Here is a 22489-nt window from a genome sequence, read left to right on the forward strand (position 1 = left end):
AAATAGAAATACTAATTCTGACCTACCTCCCGAAGGTGTGTTGTGGCTTCATGAAAGTTTCTTAAGCAGCCTTGGTATCCTCTAGGAAGCACAAGAAAAACGTATATTAAAATTACTACTGAGCACCTGGGACTGACTTTAAACTCTAATCCTGGTGACAGTTAATATTGAGGGTATGTCCATAGAGGGTTAATAAATGATTCAGGGATGTTACAGGTAGGATGTGCTTTAGTTTAGGTGGTTATAAGCACAAAAGCAGAAGGTGGTAGACAATTATATACCATGACAGTAAGCTGTTGGGCACTACCACAATTGATTGCTCATTTATTAATCTTTTCTAAGGGTACCCTTAATATAAAGTGGACACCTACATATCATTATCTGACGTTGTAGTCAGGCCCAAGGGCAGCCTGGAGCTGCTTGACTCCCTAGGTAAGGAGTCTGGATGAGATATTACAGCAGGTAACAAAGAGAATCTGGGGAGGAGAATTGGAGTGAAGTTACCATGAAATATTTATCTAGGGACTAGAGGGAAGGCCTGCAAGACTCTGGGAGACTTTAAGGACAGTAGGTCGGAACCTGAGGTTGTTGCTGAACTTGGGTATGTCTTCACTGTAGTTAACTCAGACGATTGGCAGCCATGGTTAGCTTATGCTGGGTGTGCACAACAACGCTACAAAGTTACTCTCAAGTTAATGTGTGTTTCCTCACTGGTGCTACACTCACCTCTGTGTTGCTAGGACTTCTGGGGGCATATCTGATGGTCCTTTGAGCTGCTCTTTGATTCTTCCCAGTGACCAGGAGAACTTGCTGCTTCTTCTGGGTACACAAGGGGAATTGTGGGAAGGAGCTAGAGGCCTTTCAGCAATTGAGTGATTGAACCTGCATCCTCACTGCAATGTAGGTGGATTACCAGCCTGAGTGAAAGCCTCACTTGGACTAGCTAGCCAGGATTGAAAGCACAACTAAACGCACAGGGGAGAGGAGGGTTAGGAGCCACACACAAGCCCAAGTTAACTCTGCAGTGAAGACATATTCCTCAAGCCCCACATGGACAGGTTTTAAAAGCAAGTTAGAGTGAATGCCAGACCTACCTGGCTTAACAAATCTAGGCGTGATGGTTCATAGAAAAAAAACCCCAAAACTATTTTCTTTTTAATTTGCTCAGATTTCAACTGGATTCCTCTTAATGAGGAAATGCAAAGCAATCCAGTGATAACAGGGAAAGGGATGAAGCTTATTTCCTACTTGTCTGCAAACTGCAGCCTTTTATTTTTGGGTCTTTTGGGGTGTTCTTTTTCTCCCTTGTCATTCAGAATTTTTGTTTCTTTCTTATTCATTAAATGGCCACTATTTAGAAGCCAACAATTGCCTAAATCTTTCAGAATTGATTAACTCTGATACCAAACCTAAACAAGGGGTGGAAGCAGGTTCTTCCTTTTCATAGGAATGATGTGGTCCCTTAGGGTTAGATCAGGTTAAAGGGAAGATGTGATTGAACTGTGGCCAGTAACATTGATCACTGATCCTTGATTGAGGGAGTCTGCCCCATATCATCACATTACACCACAAAGGAGCCTTCTGGATACGCCGAAAACTGTAACTTCAAGATGGGGTTACAGCAACCCACTAAGCATAGGAATGCTTTTCGCCCCATCACAGAATCAATAGGGCAAGTTTGGCTAGTCCCTCAGTCTTGCTCTTCATAAAATTGTTCCAAGTCGCCCCATGATGAACAATCTCTCTTGAGAGCAACATTCCACAGGATCTAGGCCAGGGGTGGCCAACCTGTGGCTCCAGAGCCACATGCGGCTCTTCAGAAGTTAGTATGTGGCTCCTTGTATTGGCACCGACTCCGGGGCTGGAGCTACAGTCGCCGACTTTCCAGTGCGCCAGGGGGTGCTCACTGCTTAACCCCTGGCTCTGCCAAAGGTCCTGCCTCCACTCCACCCCTTCTTGCCCCCTCCTCTAAGCCTGCCATGCCCTCGCTCCTCCCCCCAGAGCCTCCTGCATGCCATGAAACAGCTGATTGGGAGGTGCAGGGAGGGAGGGGAAGGTGCTGATTGGTGGGGCTGCTGGTGGGTGAGAGGCACTGGGAGTGGGTGGAGGGGAGCGGATGGGGGGCTGCTGACGTGTTACTTGGGCTCTTTGGCGATGTACATTGGTAAATTCTAGCTCCTTCTCAGGCTCAGGTTGGCCACCCCTGAACTAGGACATTGTCAGCCATCTCTGGTGACATTTACGAGCATTATAAAACTTGCCCTGTAAACAGATTTGTTGTCATTCTCACCTCCACCAGGGGTTTTTTTTTAAGTGGTTTTAATTCGGTTCATTAACTAAGATAATCAAAAACTGCCAGGCAGCACAAATCTGTCCATCTTAAGCCTCGAACATTCACAGCAATAGTCATGTTTATAACACTCTAAGCCATAGCTTAAACTATCAATCATGGCTACATCTATGAAAACTGTTACCTATTATAATATGAAGGAAGTGAAGTGGTAAGGACATGCTGATCACATTACTCAGTCCATCGTCATAACTTTAGACAAAATGATTGTTACTTTAATAAAAAATAACTGCATATTGTGTGGCCTATCACCTCTTATGACAGTGTGTCTCGCTCCATGCAGACTAAGGGGTATCTCTGAGATGAGCTCCCCCAGAAGATGGGAGGTCTCTCAGGGGTGAACGCTCAAGAGAGGGACTGAAGGGTGTGACTCGCTCTGGGATGACTCCCCTGTGGGTGGACTGGGCGTTGTCTACGGGGCTGGTGGAAGCAGAGGGGAGGGGGCAGATGGAAGACAGTGGCAGCCAAGGTGTGGCTTGCGCCATGCACACGCACACTCACAGGGAAACTGAGCCTGGAGGGAGCTGGGCCCTGAATGCCCAGATTGGGACTGGGGGCCTGCCCTGGTACGGTCTTGGTTGCTGGGCCTAGTGTGTGGGGCTGGTGGCCTGTGGTGTACAGGAGGCTGGGCTGGGTGATCTTCTGGCCTTGGAGTCTATGGCTCCCAAATGCAGAGAGGGCAAGAGAATGGCGAAGGGGCTGCTGCCCCTTAAATGTAGAGAGAAATCCCGGGGGTGCTACACAGAGGGAGAAAGCAAAGCTGGGGCAGTGTGCCCTAAATGCATACAATATTGGAGGGGAGATGCTCCCTAATGGGTATGTCTAGTGAGAAAACATACCGAGGCATAGCCTAAATACAGAGAGGATATGGGGCAGATGAACTTTACAGAGAAAGGCTAGAGGGGAGAGGCATCCCCTAAATCCAGATGGGGAGAGGGAGAATATATAGGAGCGTCTCCCTAACTGTATTCCTGTGAATAGGGAACTGGACTGGGAGTCAGAAGATGTGGGTTCTATTTTCCACGCTGCTGGGGGACCCTGAGCAAGTCATTTCCCCTCTCTATGGTTCAATTTACCCCCATCTGTAAACTAGATCTAATGACATAGATCATAACTAGCTTATCCATAAATCTCAAGGCACTTTGCCAAAGTGATCAAATATTAGAGTGAGCATTTGGGAGAGGCCACCTAACTGCGGAGTGAGCAGTGATGTGAAAAATCATACCTGAAAGATATTGTTTGAAGGTATGCACTACCTCCTTAGTATAATAGTGAACTTTTAGGGATTAAAATCTAAAAACCCCAAGCAAGCATGACCCATCAATCACCATCATCAGTTTCACCCAAAACAGTATTGGTGCACCAGATCAACTAAAATGTATCCACATTATTAGTCAGCTTACTTAAGATGTAGTCAGCCCACACTCTGGCAGCAAGTAGTATGCAGAAGACCCGGAGTACATCATACTGCTCTGACTCCACCAGGTTTTCTTTGGGGGAATTTTAGAATAGACAATTTTGTCCTGGTCCAATAAAATAATCGGCACGGAAAAAAAAATCAGAGAGGAAAAGGGGCTAAGAACAACTCCTCTAGAAGCCATGGACTGGAATACACCTGCTCCACCAAAGCAATTGCCAGGCATTAAAAAGGCAATGGTAAAACATAGGCCAGCCTATGCTGTCTAACTGATCATCACCAGCAAAAACAAATGAAAGTCAAACCCCATCCCCATAACACAGGAGAGAAAACAAGCAAGCTCCAGGCTACAGCGGATTTAGGATACAGCAGCCATTGAGAACAGGCTGGAGGTGAAAGGTTACCAGCCCACCGATCAGGTTCATCAGGTCCTGCCCCCCCAATCTGGTTACAAACAACAGAGGTAAGGAGCAACCACTCACCCAGGTTTCAGAGTAGCAGCCGTGTTAGTCTGTATTCGCAAAAAGAAAAGGAGTACTTGTGGCACCTTAGAGACTAACAAATTTATTAGAGCATAAGCTTTCGTGAGCTACAGCTCACTTCATCGGCTTTGCCGGCAAGTCCTACCACTGATCCCAGGATCTCCCTTCTAGCAGCCTTTGGAAAAATACAAATAGAACAGGAATGGACTGGGGAGCATAAGAAACTTTGCTCAAACTACACAGTTAAAGTTCCAAACTCCAGTACACGTAGTTCCCTACCATGCTGTGACTCTAGATACAGCCATGTAATTGGTTCCTTTTACTTGATCCTTTCACCCGTTTTCTTTTACAGAGTAAGTCCTTGTATTTATGCATTTGCGATAGCATAAGGCAAGCTACAACTCCTGGAAACTGATGTATTGTAAGAGAGCTTGTATCAACTGGAACATGCATTTGTTTATAATATGAAATTTAATATGAATTGTGTCCAAGTCCTCTTCCAATGTGCAATACACGAAGAGCATCACATTTCCCACAGCAGCTACCCTGGCACCATTCACAGCTGTTATTTTTCACTGGCGCAGCTCTACCCAATGGTTCATAGATTCATAGATATTAAGGTCAGAAGGGACCATTATGATCTAGTCCGACCTCCTGCACAACGCAGGCCACAGAATCTCACCCACCCACTCTTGCGAAAAACCTCTCACCTATGTCTGAGCTATTGAAGTCCTCAAATCATGGTTTAAAGACTTCAAGGAGCAAAGACTCCTCCAGCAAGTGACCCGTGCCCCATACTACAGAGGAAGGCGAAAAACCTCCAAGGCCTCTTCCAATCTGCCCTGGAGGAAAATTCCTTCCCGACTCCAAATATGGCGATCAGCTGAACCCTGAGCATATGGGCAAGATTCACCAGCCAGATACCCAGGAAAGAATGCTCTGTAGTAACTCAGATCCCACCCCATCTAATATGCCATCATAGGCCATTGGGCTTATTTACCATGAATATTTAAAGATCAGTTAATTACCAAAATCATGTTATCCCATCATACCATCTCCTCCAAAAACATATCGAGTTTAATCTTAAAGCCAGATAGGTCTTTTGCCCCCACTGCTTCCCTTGGAAGACTGTTCCAGAACTTCACTCCTTTGATGGTTAGAAACCTTCATCTAATTTCAAGTCTAAACTTCCCAATGACCAGTTTATATCCATTTGTTCTTGTGTCCACATTGGTACTGAGCTTAAATAATTCTTCTCCCTCTCTGGTATTTATCCCTCTGATATATTTATAGAGAGCAATCATATCTCCCCTCAACCTTCTTTTAGTTAGGCTAAACAAGCCAAGCTCCTTGAGTCTCCTTTCATAAGACAGGTTTTCCATTCCTCGGATCATCCTAGTAGCCCTTCTCTGTACCTTTTCCAGTTTGAATTCATCCTTTTTAAACATGGGATACCAGAACTGCACACAGTATTCCAGGTGAGGTCTCACCAATGCCTTGTATAACGGTACTAACACCTCCTTATCTCTACTGGAAATACTCGCCTAATGCATCAGCTTTTTTCACGGCCATATCACATTGGCGGCTCATAGTCATCCTATGATCAACCAACACTCCAAGGTCCTTTTCCTCCTCCGTTACTTCTAATTAATGCGTCCCCAACCTATAACTAAAATTCTTGTTATTAATCCCTAAATGCATAACCTTACACTTCTCACTATTAAATTTCATCCTATTACTATTACTCCAGTTTACAAGGGCATCCAGATCCTCCTGTATGATATCCCGATCCTTCTCTAAATTGGCAATTCCTCCCAGCTTTGTATCATCCGCAAACTTTATTAGCACACTCCCACTTTTTGTGCCGAGGTCAGTAATAAAAAGATTAAATAAGATTTGTCCCAAAACTGATCCCTGAGGAACTCCACTGGTAACCTCCCTACAGCCTCACTGTTCACCTTTCAGTATGACCCGCTGTAGTCTCCCTGTTAACCATTTCCTTATCCACCTTTCAATTTTCATATTGATCCCCATCTTTTCCAATTCAACTAATAATTCCCCAGGTGGCACAGTATCAAACGCCTTACTGAAATCTAGGTAAATTAGATCCACTGCATTTCCTTTGTCTAAAAAATCTGTAACTTTCTCAAAGAAGGAGATCAGGTTGGTTTGGCACTATCTACCTTTTGTAAAACCATGTTGTATTTTGTCCCATTTACCATTGACCTCATTGTCCTTAACTACTTTCTCCTTCAAAATTTTTTCCAAGACCTTGCATACCAGAGATGTCAAACTAACAAGCCTGTAGTGTTAGCTATAGAGTAAACAGGAGTTGGGGTTATTTTAAATCCTGCTTCTTCTTTCTCAGCATCTTCTAGATCCATTCTTTGTTATATTCTGTCTTGATTACCGCAACACACTCTTTGCTCTCCCGAGTACGTGTTGCTCCCCTTCAGTCCATACAAAATGCTGCCACTGAACTGTTCTTCGCCCTTGAAGATCATGTAATTCCTCTCTTTGATCACTTCATTGATTTCCCTTTAGATAGAACATAAAATTTAAGCCTCTTGTCATCCACCTTCAAAGCTCTACATAATGGCCTGCTTCTCTTCCTTTGCCAGGCTTTACCTTGCCCTTGTCACCTCCGCCTGGCCAGCGCTCCCAACCTTGTCCGCCTCTTTGTCAGATTCTCACACAACCCCCTCTGTGCCTTCTTCCGTGCCGGCCCTTGATACCGTGATGTGAGCTCACCTGCAAGGGTCCAACTCTGTTCACATTTGAGACCCACTTCTGACGTGCTGCCTGTCCTGAATCTTGCTGATTTGTATACAAATTAGCTGCAGAACCTATGCATCGAATGAGGCCTAGGAGCAGTGGAAAAAAGTCTGTTTCCATGATCATACCCTATCATGCTATGTGTGCACTCCTGGAGAATCAGAGGGCGCACGTTGGCGTCTGACTGCACCTGACTGTACATAGAAAGCCTGAATATCTGAAGCAGAAGCATCATCTTTAAAGGGTCCTGGTGGGCCACAGTCACCTGGCGGAGGTGAGGAACCTTCCCACACCACTGCCTCATCAGGCGAGAAGGAAGAAGCCAAGGGAGGTTGCAACAGAGTCTCCCCCAGTTCTCCCAAAGGGAGGGATTCACCAGAGCCGCCTTTTGTTGGGCACGAAGCCCAGTACTGGGAAGAGTAGAAAAGTGAAGAGTTTTCTGCATTTCTTCCCCCCCCTTTTTTTTTGAGCAGCTCTATGGATCTGTGCTCCAGGGCTCAAGCACCCATTGAAAAAAAATATAGCATGTGCTCAGCACCCACAGGACCAGATTAATCTTTTGTGGGCCCTGCCCCCCGGTCTGCCTATGCTCTGTCCTGAGACCCCTCCCTGGCTCAGCCTTTTGTCCCTGAGGCCCTGCTTCTGCTCAGCCTCATCGCCCTCCCCCACCCCTACCCGAGGCCCTATCCACTGCTCACAAGGGGTCGGGGGGGTGGGGAAGAGGAGCCCCCACTAGCAAAAATGAAAGTCAGCTCCTGTGCTATGGAGCATCTAATCTTACCTACCTGCATTTTGCAAAAAATTATTGCTCCAATCTCTCTCCCCCCTCCATTCCAGTCAGGCTGTTTCCTCTTCCATTTTGCAAGGTTCACTGTACCAGTCTTGCTTCTCCTGCCCCCCCTCCTTCACCCCAGCATTTGAATCACGCTGCTTTCTTCTCCTTTTCCATTCTCCTGCTCATCCTCCTGCATTCCAGGCAGGCAGTTTCCTTCTCTGTTTCACCAGTTCCCCCATCCCAGTCTCCTGTGGCCTTCATCACGCTCTTCATTTGCCTCATGTTGCTTCCTCAGCACCAGCCTGGCAGCTCGGGGACCCTTTCTGGCTGATCTCTGCGTCAGTGACCGAGCAGCCGCGAGTAGCTGGGAGGAGCGCTTACAGACCAATCTCACTCCACCTGGGCAGCCCTGCTTGGATGCGCGAGAGGAGAGGCAAGCGTGTCACACTCCCTGGGATGCTCGGCAGGTCTGCCAATGGGACATATGCTGTTTCACGAGCAGTACATACTCCGTGCATGTGGAAGCTTCAGAGATTTTCGCTACCATCCTAACTCATTCTACGGAACGCACGCAATGACTTTTGGCAGGGGCTTACCTTAGCCACCTCGTCTGTTCATGGGACCAGCCAAAGGCACCTTCCTGATGCCCACCCTGTGCTCCTGCCATATTAAAGTGATCCCAAGGTTTGGAGCAGACACTTGCAAACAACGGAAAAACAGCCTACTTAAGCAGTTGTAGTTTTTCCATAAGTAGCTCATATTCTCTGTTGCTTATAAATGCCAATGTTAAATATAGATGTCAGGGTCAGCTCCTCATATAGTTTTCTCTTGCCACCATTTCACATTCAGTATATTATCCTCCATACTTGGATTATTTTGGATAGTGTGATACAACATGGCCAGAGGGCAGCAGGAGAGTGTTGGAAGGGAGCCTTATTCCCTGTAGAGGGAAGAAAGTTTGCTATAAATTAATTAAAGCACCTGAAGCCAACCACATGATAAAACCCCCCTGCTTCAATCAGACAAGAGGAGAAGCTGAAGCAGAATGGATTGGTGTTGGAGCAGAGAGCAGTTTGGAGAGAAGGAGAGGAGAGTTTGGAGAAGAGATAGCTCAGTGGTTTGAGCATTGGCCTGCTAAACCCAGGGTTGGGAGTTCAATCCTTGAGGGGGCATTTAGGGATCTGGGCCAAAAATTGGGGATTGATCCTGCTTTGAGCAGGGGGTTGGACTAGATGATTTCCTGAGGTCCCTTCCAACTCTGATATTCTATGATTGATTTTAAGTGCTGTGGTGGGCTAAGAAGACCAAGACCCTAGGTAAATGGTCACCTGGTTTGTGCAGAGGGGGAGGGCAGGAAGCCCCACAAGCTGAAGGGAGGAGAGGGAAGTAGTCGAGGGGAAGGAACTGCTAGTTCTAGTGGTTTATCGCTATCCCTAGGGCCCCTGGCCTGGGACCCAGTGTAGAGGGCGGGCCCCTGTCCCTCCCTCTCTACTCCCTTCCTCTAGGACACTAGTGGGGCAGTTAATACCCCAGTTCAGGGGTGAGAAACGGTGCCCTTAGCCCCCACCCAAGAAGAGAAAGTGTGAGACCCATCATAGTAGAGCCGGCAATTTGCCATAATAGAGAAAAGTGAGAGAATATTCCTGCAAACTGTAATTGCACACAGTAGTATTTGTGCTACAGGCACATCACGGTTGTGTCAGAGCAACCTAACTGCCTTTGCATGGTTGTGTGATGTCCCCACACATCCATCTGAACAGAACTGGCAATTTTTGAAACATTTTACTGCAAGGTCAGAGTTGGTTTTTGTGCCATGTTTCTGAGATTCACTGCTATGTAGATAGAGTGGTAGGTTGACAGGCACTTAATAGAAAGGGTCTTACGAATTACTCACTACTCACAAACGGAGACAATGCAACATTGAAGGAACTCGCATGGAACAAAGTACAGAATTTATTAATGGAGAATCCATCCAATATTCTCACACTAAACATTTGCATTCCAGTAATACAAACATCAAATATTTTCAAAAAACCAAACTCCTTTATGAATGTGACGTGAGAATTCAACCTTTCACCTCTGTTCTTCTAACATCAGTTGGAACTGCTGAAATATAAAGCATGATTTTTTCCACCAAAATTCTACTTGGAACCTCGATCTTGCCCTAAACTTTTGAGACTTCCTGAACCAGCAGCAGGTGCATGCATTGCATGGATTGATTCTTTTATGGTGGAACTCTGATGTGTTCATGGCTAGCAATGGAATCCTGGCACTAAAGGTTGCAGTGTCTAGGAATTACTCAAATTTATTTTTCCCCAGGCATAAAAATAAAGTATACCCTGTGCTCAGCAAATTGGCAATTAAACTAAATTTCCTTCTGTGGATCCTGTAGATTTGTAGACCTTCCATGTGCCTTCCCCTTCTGTTTGGTTTCTCTCGACAGGCTGCCATTGCCTTGGGGTCTCATGCCTGGGAGAAAGGTTTGATCAGCCCATAGTCCATGCACTTCACAAGACACTCGCGAGCCACATTGATGACATGCTGTTTCTTGGAGTCATCTGCCTGTTTACCAATGAGTGTCAGGATCTCCAGCATCTCACTCTCCACCAGTTTCTTGGCCAGCTCTTGGTCTGCATTGATCAGGCTGTAAGCAACCACCAGCCCACGGTGCTGCACCTCCAGCTTTTCATGCAAGCAGAGCCTCTGCAGGATTTCTAGCCACTGGGTTGTCTGCAAGGAAGAAAAAGCTATGTGTTTAAAAAAAAAAAAAGGTTTTCTACAGCAGAAGAAATCATTGAAGTGCAAGGTAGTTTGCTCCTAGGTAAGGCACTTTTCAAGGGGGTGAAAGTAGCAATTTAGGAAAAGGAGAGTCTGCAAATAGGTTGATTCCAATGCATGAAAACTGGTCTCTTAATTCCTAGACAAGTTGTCATCTGGGAATGAGAACAGCCACCGGCTTGCATAACAAGCACTATCTTCCTTTTCACAGTTTATTTCTGAATACTTAGCCCTTGCATGGTAAGGGCAGGTGCTGTGCTGGTTGAGTGAAGGGCTTCCACAAACTGCTCTGGGGCTACCTGCATCCAGATCTGCAGCAGCACCTGCCCTCCCAGTCTTTGGCCAGACTGTATCCACCTTTGTAACGGAACCCAAATCCAAGGTTTGGACCCTGGTTTTTATTGTGTGGACACCATACAGAGGTCAGAGTTTTGCATGGTTCCATCACAATGTAAAGCTAGCTGAAACGGGGGGGTCGGGGGTGATTTTTTTTAAATAGGCTTTACTGTGGTATTCCTTACTGTTGCAGCTGAGCACATCATCTATACCAATGAAATTAATCTCACTTCCATACTTCAGAGGGTTTGAGTTATCCCAGTTTTACAAAAGTCGGACGGGGTTTAAAACCCAGGGTGTGGGGCATAGCCTTGAAAAAGAGAAAAAAGCCTCCAGGAAACAAAGAAGCCCTTGACAGGTGTGTGTGTGCACGCGTCAAGGATGCCCCAGCCATGAAAGGAGAAGGAACAGCCCCAGAATACATACAAATTGTGTGCAGGGAAGTAAGTAACAAATAAAAATAAAATAAGCTAACTACAAAACCAACAACTTGGTTGAGGAGGAACTGTAGGTACAGTGGGTCCACCCTGTCTTATATACATTGTAGGTTGGCTTGGAAGAATCAGATCATTATTAAGTACAGGCAGACATTGATTTCACTGCACACACACAGATGGAAAAAATATTCCCATCGCTAACAATCAAACTATACAGCTAGGCAAAGAGATATGTTGCTTGAGAACTTAAGGATTTGTCAACATCACAGGTCAAAAGACACAAATCAAAGAGCCTTACATCAATTTGTGTTTTCACTGTAATAGAGCTTTAGCTTTTTGAATCTCAACATCTACTGGTATTAATTGTCTGACCCCCCCACAGGTTCCTACAGCAGCGAACATTGAAAATAATAACAATGGAGGAAAAAATGAACAAACATCCAAAATTATCTATGGAAATGATAAATAAACCCGGAACCCTGCCACCCTGAACTGTAATGATCTTGGGGGTTACACCAACCATAGGTTTTGGACATGAGTGTACAGGGTGCAGGGAACAGACCCTGCCACCACAAGTCCCCAACCAGAACGGTGAAAAAGGCTGTTTTAGTCCTTGGAAAAATTAACGTGAGACGAATCTGGGGCAGGGAGTTTCAAATCAGCTGTAGTAGGTCAATCCCTGTTGGAAGTCAGTAAATTAGACAGTTTGCTTAAACATACATAGTTTTATACTCCAAAATATTTGCTTTCCCTGGGATTTCACATAAAGACTTAAATTTGTCGCTGTAGAAGTTCTTTAAAATCCTTTGATCAGAATTTTACAACATACCCAGGCTGCTTTTGAGCATTTGTTGAGACTATTTAGTGTTTTGGGCGTCAGATTTTTCCTCTTACCACTTGGGTCATTTTATGGCAGAGCTTCTTGTGTGCTGCTGTCAGCATGGCCAGGGCTCCTGCCGCTGCATTCTGGACCTTCACGTCGTCCTCACCGCACAGTAACACGATCAGCTTGAGACGGTCATTTCCATCGGCCACAAAGCGCTCTTGAACCTCAACAGAATGAAATGCAAAAAATGGGGAGCGAGTTGCCAGGCTTATGGGATTCCTACTGGAGTAGCAGTTTACAAACCGTTGGATATAAATACGTAATAGAAAACACGTATTAAAGTATCTAGGCCAGGGGCAGCCAACCTGTAGCTCCAAAACCACATGTGGCTCTTCAGAAGTTAATATGCGGCTCCTTGTACAGGCACCGACTCCGGGGCTGAGGCTACAGGCGCCAACTTTCCAGTGTGCCAGGGGGTGCTCACTGCTCAACCCCTGGGTCTGCCACAGGCCCTGCCCCCACTTCATCCCTTCCCGCCCCCTCCCCTGAGCCTGCCATGCCCTCGCTCCTCCCTCTCCCCACCCCAGAGCCTCCTGCATGCCATGAAACAGCTGATCGGGAGGTGGGGGAGGGAGGGGGAGGCGCTGATTGGCGGAGCTGCTGGTGGGTGAGAGGCGCTGGGAGCAGGGCGGGAGCTGATGGGGGGCTGCTGACATGTTACTGTGGCTCTTTGGCAACGTACATTGGTAAATTCTGGCTCCTGCTCAAGCTCAGGTTAGCCACCCCTGATCTAGGAATTGCCATATTACACCAGAGCGGTGGTCCATTTAAGTCCAGTATCCTGTCTCAAACAGTGGCCAGCTCCAGATGTTTCGGAGGAAAGTGGAAGGAGCCCCACAGGGGGGAAATGTGGGATAATCTGTTCCCCAGTGAGTGTCAGCTTAATCCCTAATAGAGGCTGGTTTAAGCCCCAACGCAGGACGCTTTATTATCCTTTTCAAAACATTTTTGGCATTAACTATTATAGCTCTAGAAATTCTTGTTACCCATCTAAAGATCCAATCCCTCTTTGAATCTTTCCAAGCTCCTGGCCTCCTCCATTCTGTGGCAATGAGTTCCACAGACAAATTACATGCTGAGCGAAAATGGTTACCTCTTTGTTGACAACCAGGTTGCACATGCACTCTGTGGCTGCCTGTCGGAGTTGGTCATGGTTCTCAAACATGTAGTTCTCGATGTCTGGTAGGGCTTTCTCTTGGATTATCTTCAGCCTGAATTAAGGGCAGCAAAAAGATATGGTCACAGCATGTGCTACAACGAGGTTGCCATGAAATATTAGCCAGCAGACAGGAGGCGGCAGGGAAAGCCTTTAAAAACAAGCTCTTTCCATCTAAGCCATGAAACTTTTTCTCACTAATTTAAAAAACAGTCATTCCTTCAGCCGTCCCTTCACAAGAATGGCCATACTAGATCAGACCAAAGATCCATCTAGCCCAGTATCCTGTCTTCTAACAGTGGCCAGTGCCAGGTGCCGCAGAGGTAATTAACAGAAAAGGTAATCATCAAGTGATCCATTTCCTGTCGCCATTCCCAGTTTCTGGCAAACAGAGGCTAGGGACACCATCCCTGCCCATTCTGGCTAATAGCCATTGGTGGACCTATACTCCATGAATTTATCTAGTTCTTAATTTATCTACCCCTTCCTTCTTATAACAGGAATAATTTTCAGGTCATTTCAATGCCAATCATGCAGGAAGATTTATCTTGATTACATATTGTTCTAGTAGTGTAACATCTCATGATCTTTAGCTGTTGGGTAAACAGTCAGAACTCCATTTTCTTTATATTACTTAACACCTTGTTAATGCCCTGTGTTTAGAGATGGAAAGTGTCTTTGATGAAAAATACTCCATGATACCTAGGGATCGAGTTCAAAGTCCCTTTTGCAGAGCTGGAGAAGTAACTACTGTAGCTGTTTATCAGAGACTATCCTGAAGTTCTGCATAAGTTCAAACTGAAAGAATAAAATTCAAACAGTAGATCTCAGCAATTGCTCATCTTCCCAGTAAAATGAGCAAGCTAATGTAAAGACAAGCCAATATTAGGGAAAATGATTGATTGATCAGGCACTGAGATAGGACATCCTCTTCAGGATGAGAAAGAAGTGTAGGGTATTCCTTATAATTAGGGCTTTGTTTTTCTGGGTTTATTTTTAGTAATTTAAGTTTTATGTAGATGTCCAAATATCAGTGGTTTTCTGGGCTCTCTTGGATAATGAGAAGATATGTTTCAAGTGCTTCCCAAAATTTTTGAGTAACTAGGACTTACTTTAATTTTTATTATATGTATAAAAATGACTTACATGTTAGTTTAAGCTTTGTATCCTTGTTATTGAACCCCTGGTATAATACTGATTGTGTGTGTTCACTAGTGCACTTTAACATAGTACCGCTTCAAATGTTAAAGCACACTAGGGAACCTTTAGTGCACACCAGCAGGGTCTACATGGATCAATTAATGCACAACACCTTAGTGCGGTTTAGAAATCAGCCCCCCGGGGTCCTCATTACTGTTGTGTGTAGATGAGCCCTTAGATACAAACCAGGGAGCAGGAACATAACCTATATAAATAAACTGCACTGGGAAAGAGGTGAAGTCAACATGAATACTCATCTTTTCCGGTGTTTATTAGATACACGTCACTTCATTTTTTTTTTGTAGTGGGGGTATTTTATTGGGATTTATTGGCCAAAACCTAAAATCAGAAGCCCTATTTATAATTTAATTTCTTTGTCCTTGAACTTTGCCAGTTGACCATGAAAGTGCATTCCGAAGGGAGCAGGTACTTGCTGCATCAGTTTGCAATGACAGAAACCTGATCTGCAGATAGCTTAGTTTCTTTAAGGACTTTGTTTTTCAACCTGTTCTATTCCATGCAGCTATGCATCATGCAAACACATCCTTAAGTGACGCAGTATGGATACATTTGTGTTCCATTGTCCCAGACTTTCCTTCAGATTTGCAAGTATGTCTCCATGTTCTTGCTGCTCCCCTTACACCTCCCCTAATCTTAAAGGAACAGCGCTTTAGACTTCTCCTTCGTTCCTCCTCGAAATAAATTCGACCACAAAATAAAAGTTTGGGATAGCAGGAGAGTGATGAGACCTGTTATGATCATTGGGCCTAAACATTTATCTTAATTTTGAGCTCAATTGTGATAAAGTTCATAAAAGTGCCACAATCACCTGTAACAATAAATGTTGACAGGAAAACGGGGTGAAAGGGAGACAAAACGAGATTAGTGCAAACCTAAAGGCCATTGCTATAACTCAAGGAGTGTGTTAAGATCATGCCTGGTCAGCGAGAAAAGTGGGAGATCAGAAATCAATAAACCAAAATTGGGGTGTCGAAAATTGGGCCTAATTGGTGAACAAAATAATGAGGGGGCAGCTATTCCACCAGCCACTCTCTCTTAACAAAAGAAAAGACTTTTGGGAGAAAATTAGCTGAGATGGATGGACGGAGCTACCACAAAGCTGGTTAGCTGGCTGAGGGAAGAGGAGAGCATCACCATCATTGCTGCCAACCCCACTGTCTCCTGGGACCTCAGATCTTCTTCATCCTGATCCTGAAAGATGTCCTGGTCAGAGAGAAGGAGCCAGATGACACCAGCACCTCCATGGGGCCCAATCACGCCCTGGGTTGTGACACATTGTTATTCCTCACCCTCCCCCCAAAGATTTTTTCCTTCCCCACTAATTTTCTTCTCTTCCTATCCTTCTCCTTTTTCCTTCTGCTTAATAAGAGTCTGACTTGTCTGGCCAAGACTGCACATTTTGTAGCACTGCTGTAAGCCTGTGACCAGAAAAGGCAGCTAAAAGCAATGCCCTAAATAGCCCAATGCTGGTACAGGTCTTGGAGTGGCTGATCAGACACTGTGCCGGGCCTGTGTTTCTCCAGCAGGGAAGTTGCAAGTGAGAGCCAACACCAGAGACAGAAGCTGCATTTTCTATCTGTTCTGCTCTTTTCTCTTCCCTCTGATGTGTGTCTCTGTCTTGTTTAGTCTTAAAGGAAGTAGGACCGGACTTCAACATCAGCAACATTTCCAGCCCTTCTCAACTAACTTCATCTCTTCCCCACCCGCACCAGGACAGTTACCACCGAAGAGACACAAGGTGGGTGAGGCAGTATCTTATTATCTCATCCATCTGTCTCACCAATACCCTGGGACCAGCATGGCTACAACACTGCAAACATCTTCAAGGCTGTCAAACAAGTTTGGTTTTTTTTCCTTCTCCTTAAAAACCTCTCTTCAGTTAAAGGGAAAGGGAACAAGGGATGGTGTTAAAATGAATCCCTTATTTAATACTTTCCATTTCAAATGCTTTAATTGTTTTTCTTTCTTTGTATATCTTTACTAACAGATTAAAAGAATATTTACTGATGTGTGTGTCATGGTACTAAACAAGCTGATGTCTCGGTATATCAAACTGTTTAAGATTGGACAGTGACAGGGTCAAGCTAACATCTTTGATTCTTTGGGCTCACGTATTCCATCGGTATTAATACAACAGACCACCATTGAGTGTCAGAGGGCTAGAAATTTTGGCCACTGGTGACCAAGAGCTGCAAAGATCTACAGCTGTTTAAAAACGTTCCCTGGAGATGGATGGCTCATGGGATTGTTTAAACAGAGAAGGACTACCTGAAGTGGTGGATAACCCAGGTATATTGACAAAACATGCCATGAGAATTAAAGTGAGACATTAAACAGAATTCCCCTCTGCTGGTCTCATTTTACTACTTAATGGTAGCATTGTTCCACAGTAGGAATCCAGCTCCTGGGATGGAACTGATTAGAGTTCAGTTGGGTGAAAAACCATCACAGAGAGTTTCACATGAAGAGTGGCTTTGAGTAGTTTAACTCTTTAAAAAATTATTTTCTATTTTTCAATTTTCATAGAAAAACAAATTTTTAGCTTTTCCACAAAAACTCAAATTTCTTGACATTTTTTCTTGGATGAAGGTTAAAAATTTTAATGGGGGGGAGGGGAAAAATCTTCAAACACTTCAATAACGAACCACCAAGTCATTGGTCTGTGTGGGCCATTTCCTGAGAGATTCTGACATAATGTGAAAGGAGAGTTGGTTTTATCAGTGGTTTGAACATTGGCCTGCTAAACCCAGGGTTGGGAGTTCAATACTTGAGGGGGCCATTTAGGGATCTGGGGCAAAAATTGGGATTGGTCCTGCTTTGAGCAGGGGGTTGGACTAGATGACCTTCTGAAGTCCCTTCTAACTCTAATAGTCTATGATTCTATGATTTGATTAAGTGGCAGTATGGGGAAAAGGTGACAAAACCATTGTAACTTACCTGAGTTTGTCACTTCTTCCTGACAAGTTAGTGAGACCTAATAGAGCCTCATAATTCTGCAGCCCATCTCTCTCTGTATTCAACAAGCTGACCAGCGGCCCGGACCACCTCATACACCTAAGAGTAGGGAATACTGGAGTGTCACTCTTTGGTTTCAGGATCTCTGTGCGTTTCCATTGGTTTATCACAAAAATGCCTCAAGGGAAAATTGCATTTACTTACCCTCTCTCCTGGAATGCTATGTCTGGATTGGAAATGGCAGCAATTTTAGCTAGAGCATGAGAAGCCTCACTTTGCCGACATCTGTGCCTTCTAGTGCCAGAGGAATCAGGGCCTATTATACACAGCAACGAATGTAGGCTTATGAAAAGATTTACAGTATTGCCTTTATTTTACTTGAGCTTATTACAGAAAAGTCTCTGGAAGAGTCAAGTTTTGTCCAAATTTAGTGGACAAATAAATTCTGAGTTGTAGAGCACATTGGATCTCATGTTTCTATGTTGTCAAATACCCACACACGAGCCCACAGACTATTTCAGCTGCTTTCAACTACTATCATTGTTTGAATGGTGGCATGCATGGGGCATGACTGAAGGGTCATTGTTACAGCAGCACAAATGACGACTTCTCTTGCGCAGTAGAACAGGATTCCTGGTTGATGAAGGAGCCAGCAAATATTAGAGGAATCAGTACTGGCATGCCTGGTAGAGGACTACTTTTTGGAGTTTATAGCACAGCATCAGCTAATGCTAACGTGCTCAACCTGTGATTGGATCCCATCAAGCATCGCTTTAGGAAACGTCATCTCTTAAGAGGATGCAAGAAAACAAAGCACATCTCATTCAGCAAATCTGCTCATAGTGCACTAAACAAGGCAGCTAGGTAGGGCAGATATTTGAATCCTGGATCAACTTCTGTTTGTTTGGGAGGGCTATGTATGTATATATTTAAAATATTGGGGAAAAGGCTGGTCTTGTAAAAAACAACAGTTACTAACCTTTCCATAACTTTGTTTGTCAAGTTGTGTTGCACATGTGCATTCCACTGTAGGTGTTTATGCACTCCAGTGGTACCTGTTGGGGCAGCCTGAATGCCCTCTGCTGCCTCGTACACAGGCATAAAGGGCTGAGCTACCCCGAACCCCCTCAGTTCCTTCCTACCGGAAAGACTCAGAAGGGGAGGAGGGTGGGTTGTGAAATGGACATGTGCCACACATCTTGAACAACAGTTACAGTTTTTTGAGTGACTGCATGTGTCCATTCCACTGTAGGTGACTCACAGGCAGTCCCATTTGGAGGTGGGCTTGGAGTCTGTTTGAACATGGACTGGAAGACCACTCATCCAAATTTAGCATTGTCTCTAGATTGTTGAGAGATTGCCTCTTGCTACATGCTGGTGCATGACATGATGACCAGTTGCCGCTTTGCAAGCATTCAATATGAGCATGCTAGCCAGAAAAGCCGCAGAGGTCACTGGGACCTAGTTGAATGACTGAACACTATTTGGTGGCTTCATGGTAGCCAACTGGTTACACAGTTGAATACAACTACATATCCACGATGAAATCCTTTGCATGGAAACAGGACTGCCCTTCATTCTGTCCGTAAATGCAATGAACAGTTGAGAGGAAAACCTGAAAGGTTTAGTCCATCCCAGATAAAACACTAAAGCTCTAACATCCAAAGCATGTCGTCTCTCCTTCCCTTTGTTACCATGAGGTTTTGGGAAGAAGGTCGGTAAGAAAATTGCTTAGTTAATATGAAAGTGGAAACCACTTTTGTAAGAAAACTTGGGTGAGGACAAAGGTAGACTTGGTCTGCATAGAAATCCACATATGGAGGATCAGGTACTAGAGCCCTCAACTCCCCGACTCTTCTGGCTGACAATGACGTAACAAAAACGAAAAGGAGTACTTGTGGCACCTTAGAGACTCTCTAAGGTGCCACAAGTACTCCTTTTCTTTTTGCGAATACAGACTAACACGGCTGCTACTCTGAAACCTGTAACAAAAAACGCTACCTTCCTTCATCAAAATGTGCAACAGAGCAAGTCACTAGAGGCTCAAGGTGGCGGGGGGACTCATCAGCTTTGTTAAGACTAGACTGAGGCTCCATGATGGAATAGGGCTCTGTACCTGCAGGAACAGTCTGTCCAATCCCTTTAAAAATCTTACAGCCATCAGGCTGGTACGGGAGAGAACGGTTCTCCACATGTGGGTACAATACTGATATAGCCCTTAGGTGTATTCTGATAGTGCTAATTGCCAGTCCTTGATGTTTTAAGGTCAGAAGAGAGTCCAGCATGTGCTGAATAGAAGCTAGAACAGGGAAAATCCCTTTCAGTTTGGACCAAACTCCAGCACACGTAGTTCCCTACAATGCTGTGACTCTAGATACAGCCATGTAATTGGTTCCTTTTACTTGATCTTTTCACCCGTTTTCTTTTACAGAGTAAGTCCTTGTATTTATGCATTTGCGATAGCATAAGGCAAGCTACAGCTCCTGCAAACTGACGAGCTGGTGATTTCCTATTATTCAGCAGCATGTCCTGAACTTCTCTAGAGCAGGGCTCCTCTGTCAAAGTTCACTACAAAGCCTCCAGGCCATCAGGAGAAGGGCCTGAAGACTGGGGTGGAGGAGGCAGCTACAATTGTGTGTGTGAAGCGGCAGCGATGCGGGGTGGGTGGAGCGGTGGCCTCATTAAGGGTTCCAAGAGCACCACTGGCGTAAGGGAAAAAAACTCTGACAACTGTACACTGGAGTGCACAGACACCTACAGTGGAACAGACATGTGCAATCACTCCAAGAAGAATTTGGTTTTCCTGCATGCTCAAGTTAAAAACCATAACCAGGCTGTCCGCTTTCCCTTTTTTCAAGGGATTAAGGTTTTAGATCATTAACAATATGTATAATTAGTTTAGGCACCCCATGGCTTGTATTAAAGGAGGACAGTTCCCCCCAGATGGCTTGGAGCGGCTGGACATTGCTAACTGTGAACATCTGTTTCAGAATATTCTAAAGGTGTAATGATCACCAATTACCTTTCCACCACCTTGAGCTACAATGGTACCACGGTCCTTGGGATCCTCACACAAGGCAAGGAATACCCTGCAAAAAAACCAGCATTGCTCAGTTAAACCGATCTGCAAAGAGACTACATCCCACCTGTTCACTCTGTTATGATGCGAGTGGCTGATGTTCAGTGAATAGTACTACATCCAGCAGGTATATTCCCCAGTGATACCGAAGTTTTAATATAGTGCAATAACATCCTAAATTAGAGAACTGTAACATCTTTGATCCTCTTCCATTCCTCCCTGTTCGATTAGATTTGTCTAAAGTTTTGTCAGTTTAGCAATCCAAACTGCAGCCTAGTGATAGACGGTCAGTTAGTTGCAGGACCAACATTTAGATGTTTGTAAAAACTCATTTTCCTCTGGTGCCACCTTTAGCTTTTATTAGCAGAGCTCATTGGCCTGAATCCACAACATTTCTTTTGACATAATGTAAATTGCACTTTGCGTGACGAGCTTTCATGTGGCTCAGCGGTTAATACATTTGCAACCAAACCAGTTTATTCCGTGACTTGGAAGTTTAAGCCACTTGGACTTTAAACTGAGCTGTAAAATGCAGCGGGGCCCCCGCGTTCAGTTTTAAGTGAAGGTTTTCTCTTGTAAGATCACCTATAGTAATTACCCAAACAGCTGCCCTATGCAGTCCCAATGCTAGATATGCTGCTTCTGTGCCTCAGTGTGTGTTTGCATGAGGTATACCTGGCTAGTAGCTCCTTGGTCTGGTCCGTTAAGATGGCACTATCAGCCTTCACCATACAGGCCAGGGCAGAAATGACGCCAGCTTTCAGCAGCCGTTTCACTCGCTTCAAAACAAAGTCCTTCTTGTCCTGAAAGGGGCATTAGAAAAGAATGAGCAGGGATCCCATGAGCGGGGTGGAGTCTCTAATCAAAGGCGTGGTGGCTGCATATACAGTCACATACTTAGACCAGATCTGCACAAGCCCTTACTGAGGAGAGAGCCGGACTGCACAGCTTGGCCCCGTATGGACGCTGGCACTGCGCACTAAGAGTTCTGCAGTATTCAGTAACTACTCCCTGTTTCAAACGGAGGTACATTACTGCTCATGCTGGAGCTTTTAGTGACCAGCACCGGTATGCACACAGGACGCTACTGCGGGGGCAAGCTGCTGTGCTGGACATTCACACCCCGGCTTGCTGCCTGATTAGATCCTGTCTCCTCAGGTAGGCAGGCAGGATAAGTCTAATGGACTGGGACTCAGGAGACCTTATTGCTAGTCCCATCTCTCCCACACACCTGCCTCATGACCTTGGGCAAATCGCATCCCTGTCCCTCAGTTTCCCCCTGCCCTTTGTTTTACGTGTTTAGCCTGTAAATTCTTCAGGACAAGAACTGACTTTATGGATGTACAGCACCTAGCACAGTGGGGGTCCCAGTCTCATTTTGGGGCCTCGAGGCATCTGTATAATGAAAGAAAGCACTGCTTAATCTTTAAATATTCTGTATCTTCCTTTAGTCCCCGGGACGTACAGCTCAACATGTAAAAACCTGAACTGCAGGAGATGGGCAACGTTACTCTGTGGAGCCCATAGCTAAGCCTTCCCATGAAGCAGCTGGGGACACAACACTTCTCAGAAGGATTGTTTTTGGGGTTCTGGAATCCCCACCGTCTGAGGAAAAGTTGTAGGGGGTCGGCAGTCCTGGGTACAACCAACCTACCTTAGGGTGCTCCTCGGGCACATGCTGTTTGGAAAACTGCGCCAGCTGCACAAGCTCTGGGACCAGCTCTTTGACATCATAACTGTTGGTACAGTTCACCAGCGTGGAAGCCACAGAGTACAAGATAGTCTTGTCACTTGTCTACACAGTAAATGGAAACATTAAACTGGATTGGGATGTTGAGGGGA

The 22489-nt window shown here is 45.1% G+C and overlaps 1 protein-coding gene across 1 annotated transcript in view; it reads right to left on the reverse strand.

Moving 5' to 3' along the window:
* Positions 1–9736: 9736 nt before the first annotated feature.
* Positions 9737–22489, reverse strand: part of UNC45B (unc-45 myosin chaperone B) — a 35989-nt gene continuing 23236 nt past the window's right edge. Inside the window, 9 exon segments of the mRNA XM_038375780.2 lie at positions 9737–10529; positions 12245–12400; positions 13330–13447; positions 17551–17667; positions 17773–17839; positions 17842–17884; positions 20591–20657; positions 21323–21450; positions 22302–22442. Coding sequence (XP_038231708.1) covers positions 10263–10529; positions 12245–12400; positions 13330–13447; positions 17551–17667; positions 17773–17839; positions 17842–17884; positions 20591–20657; positions 21323–21450; positions 22302–22442 — 1104 coding nt within the window. The 3' untranslated portion in view covers positions 9737–10262.

Source organism: Dermochelys coriacea, chromosome 17 (assembly GCF_009764565.3).
Source record: "Dermochelys coriacea isolate rDerCor1 chromosome 17, rDerCor1.pri.v4, whole genome shotgun sequence".
NCBI lineage: Eukaryota > Metazoa > Chordata > Testudines > Dermochelyidae > Dermochelys > Dermochelys coriacea.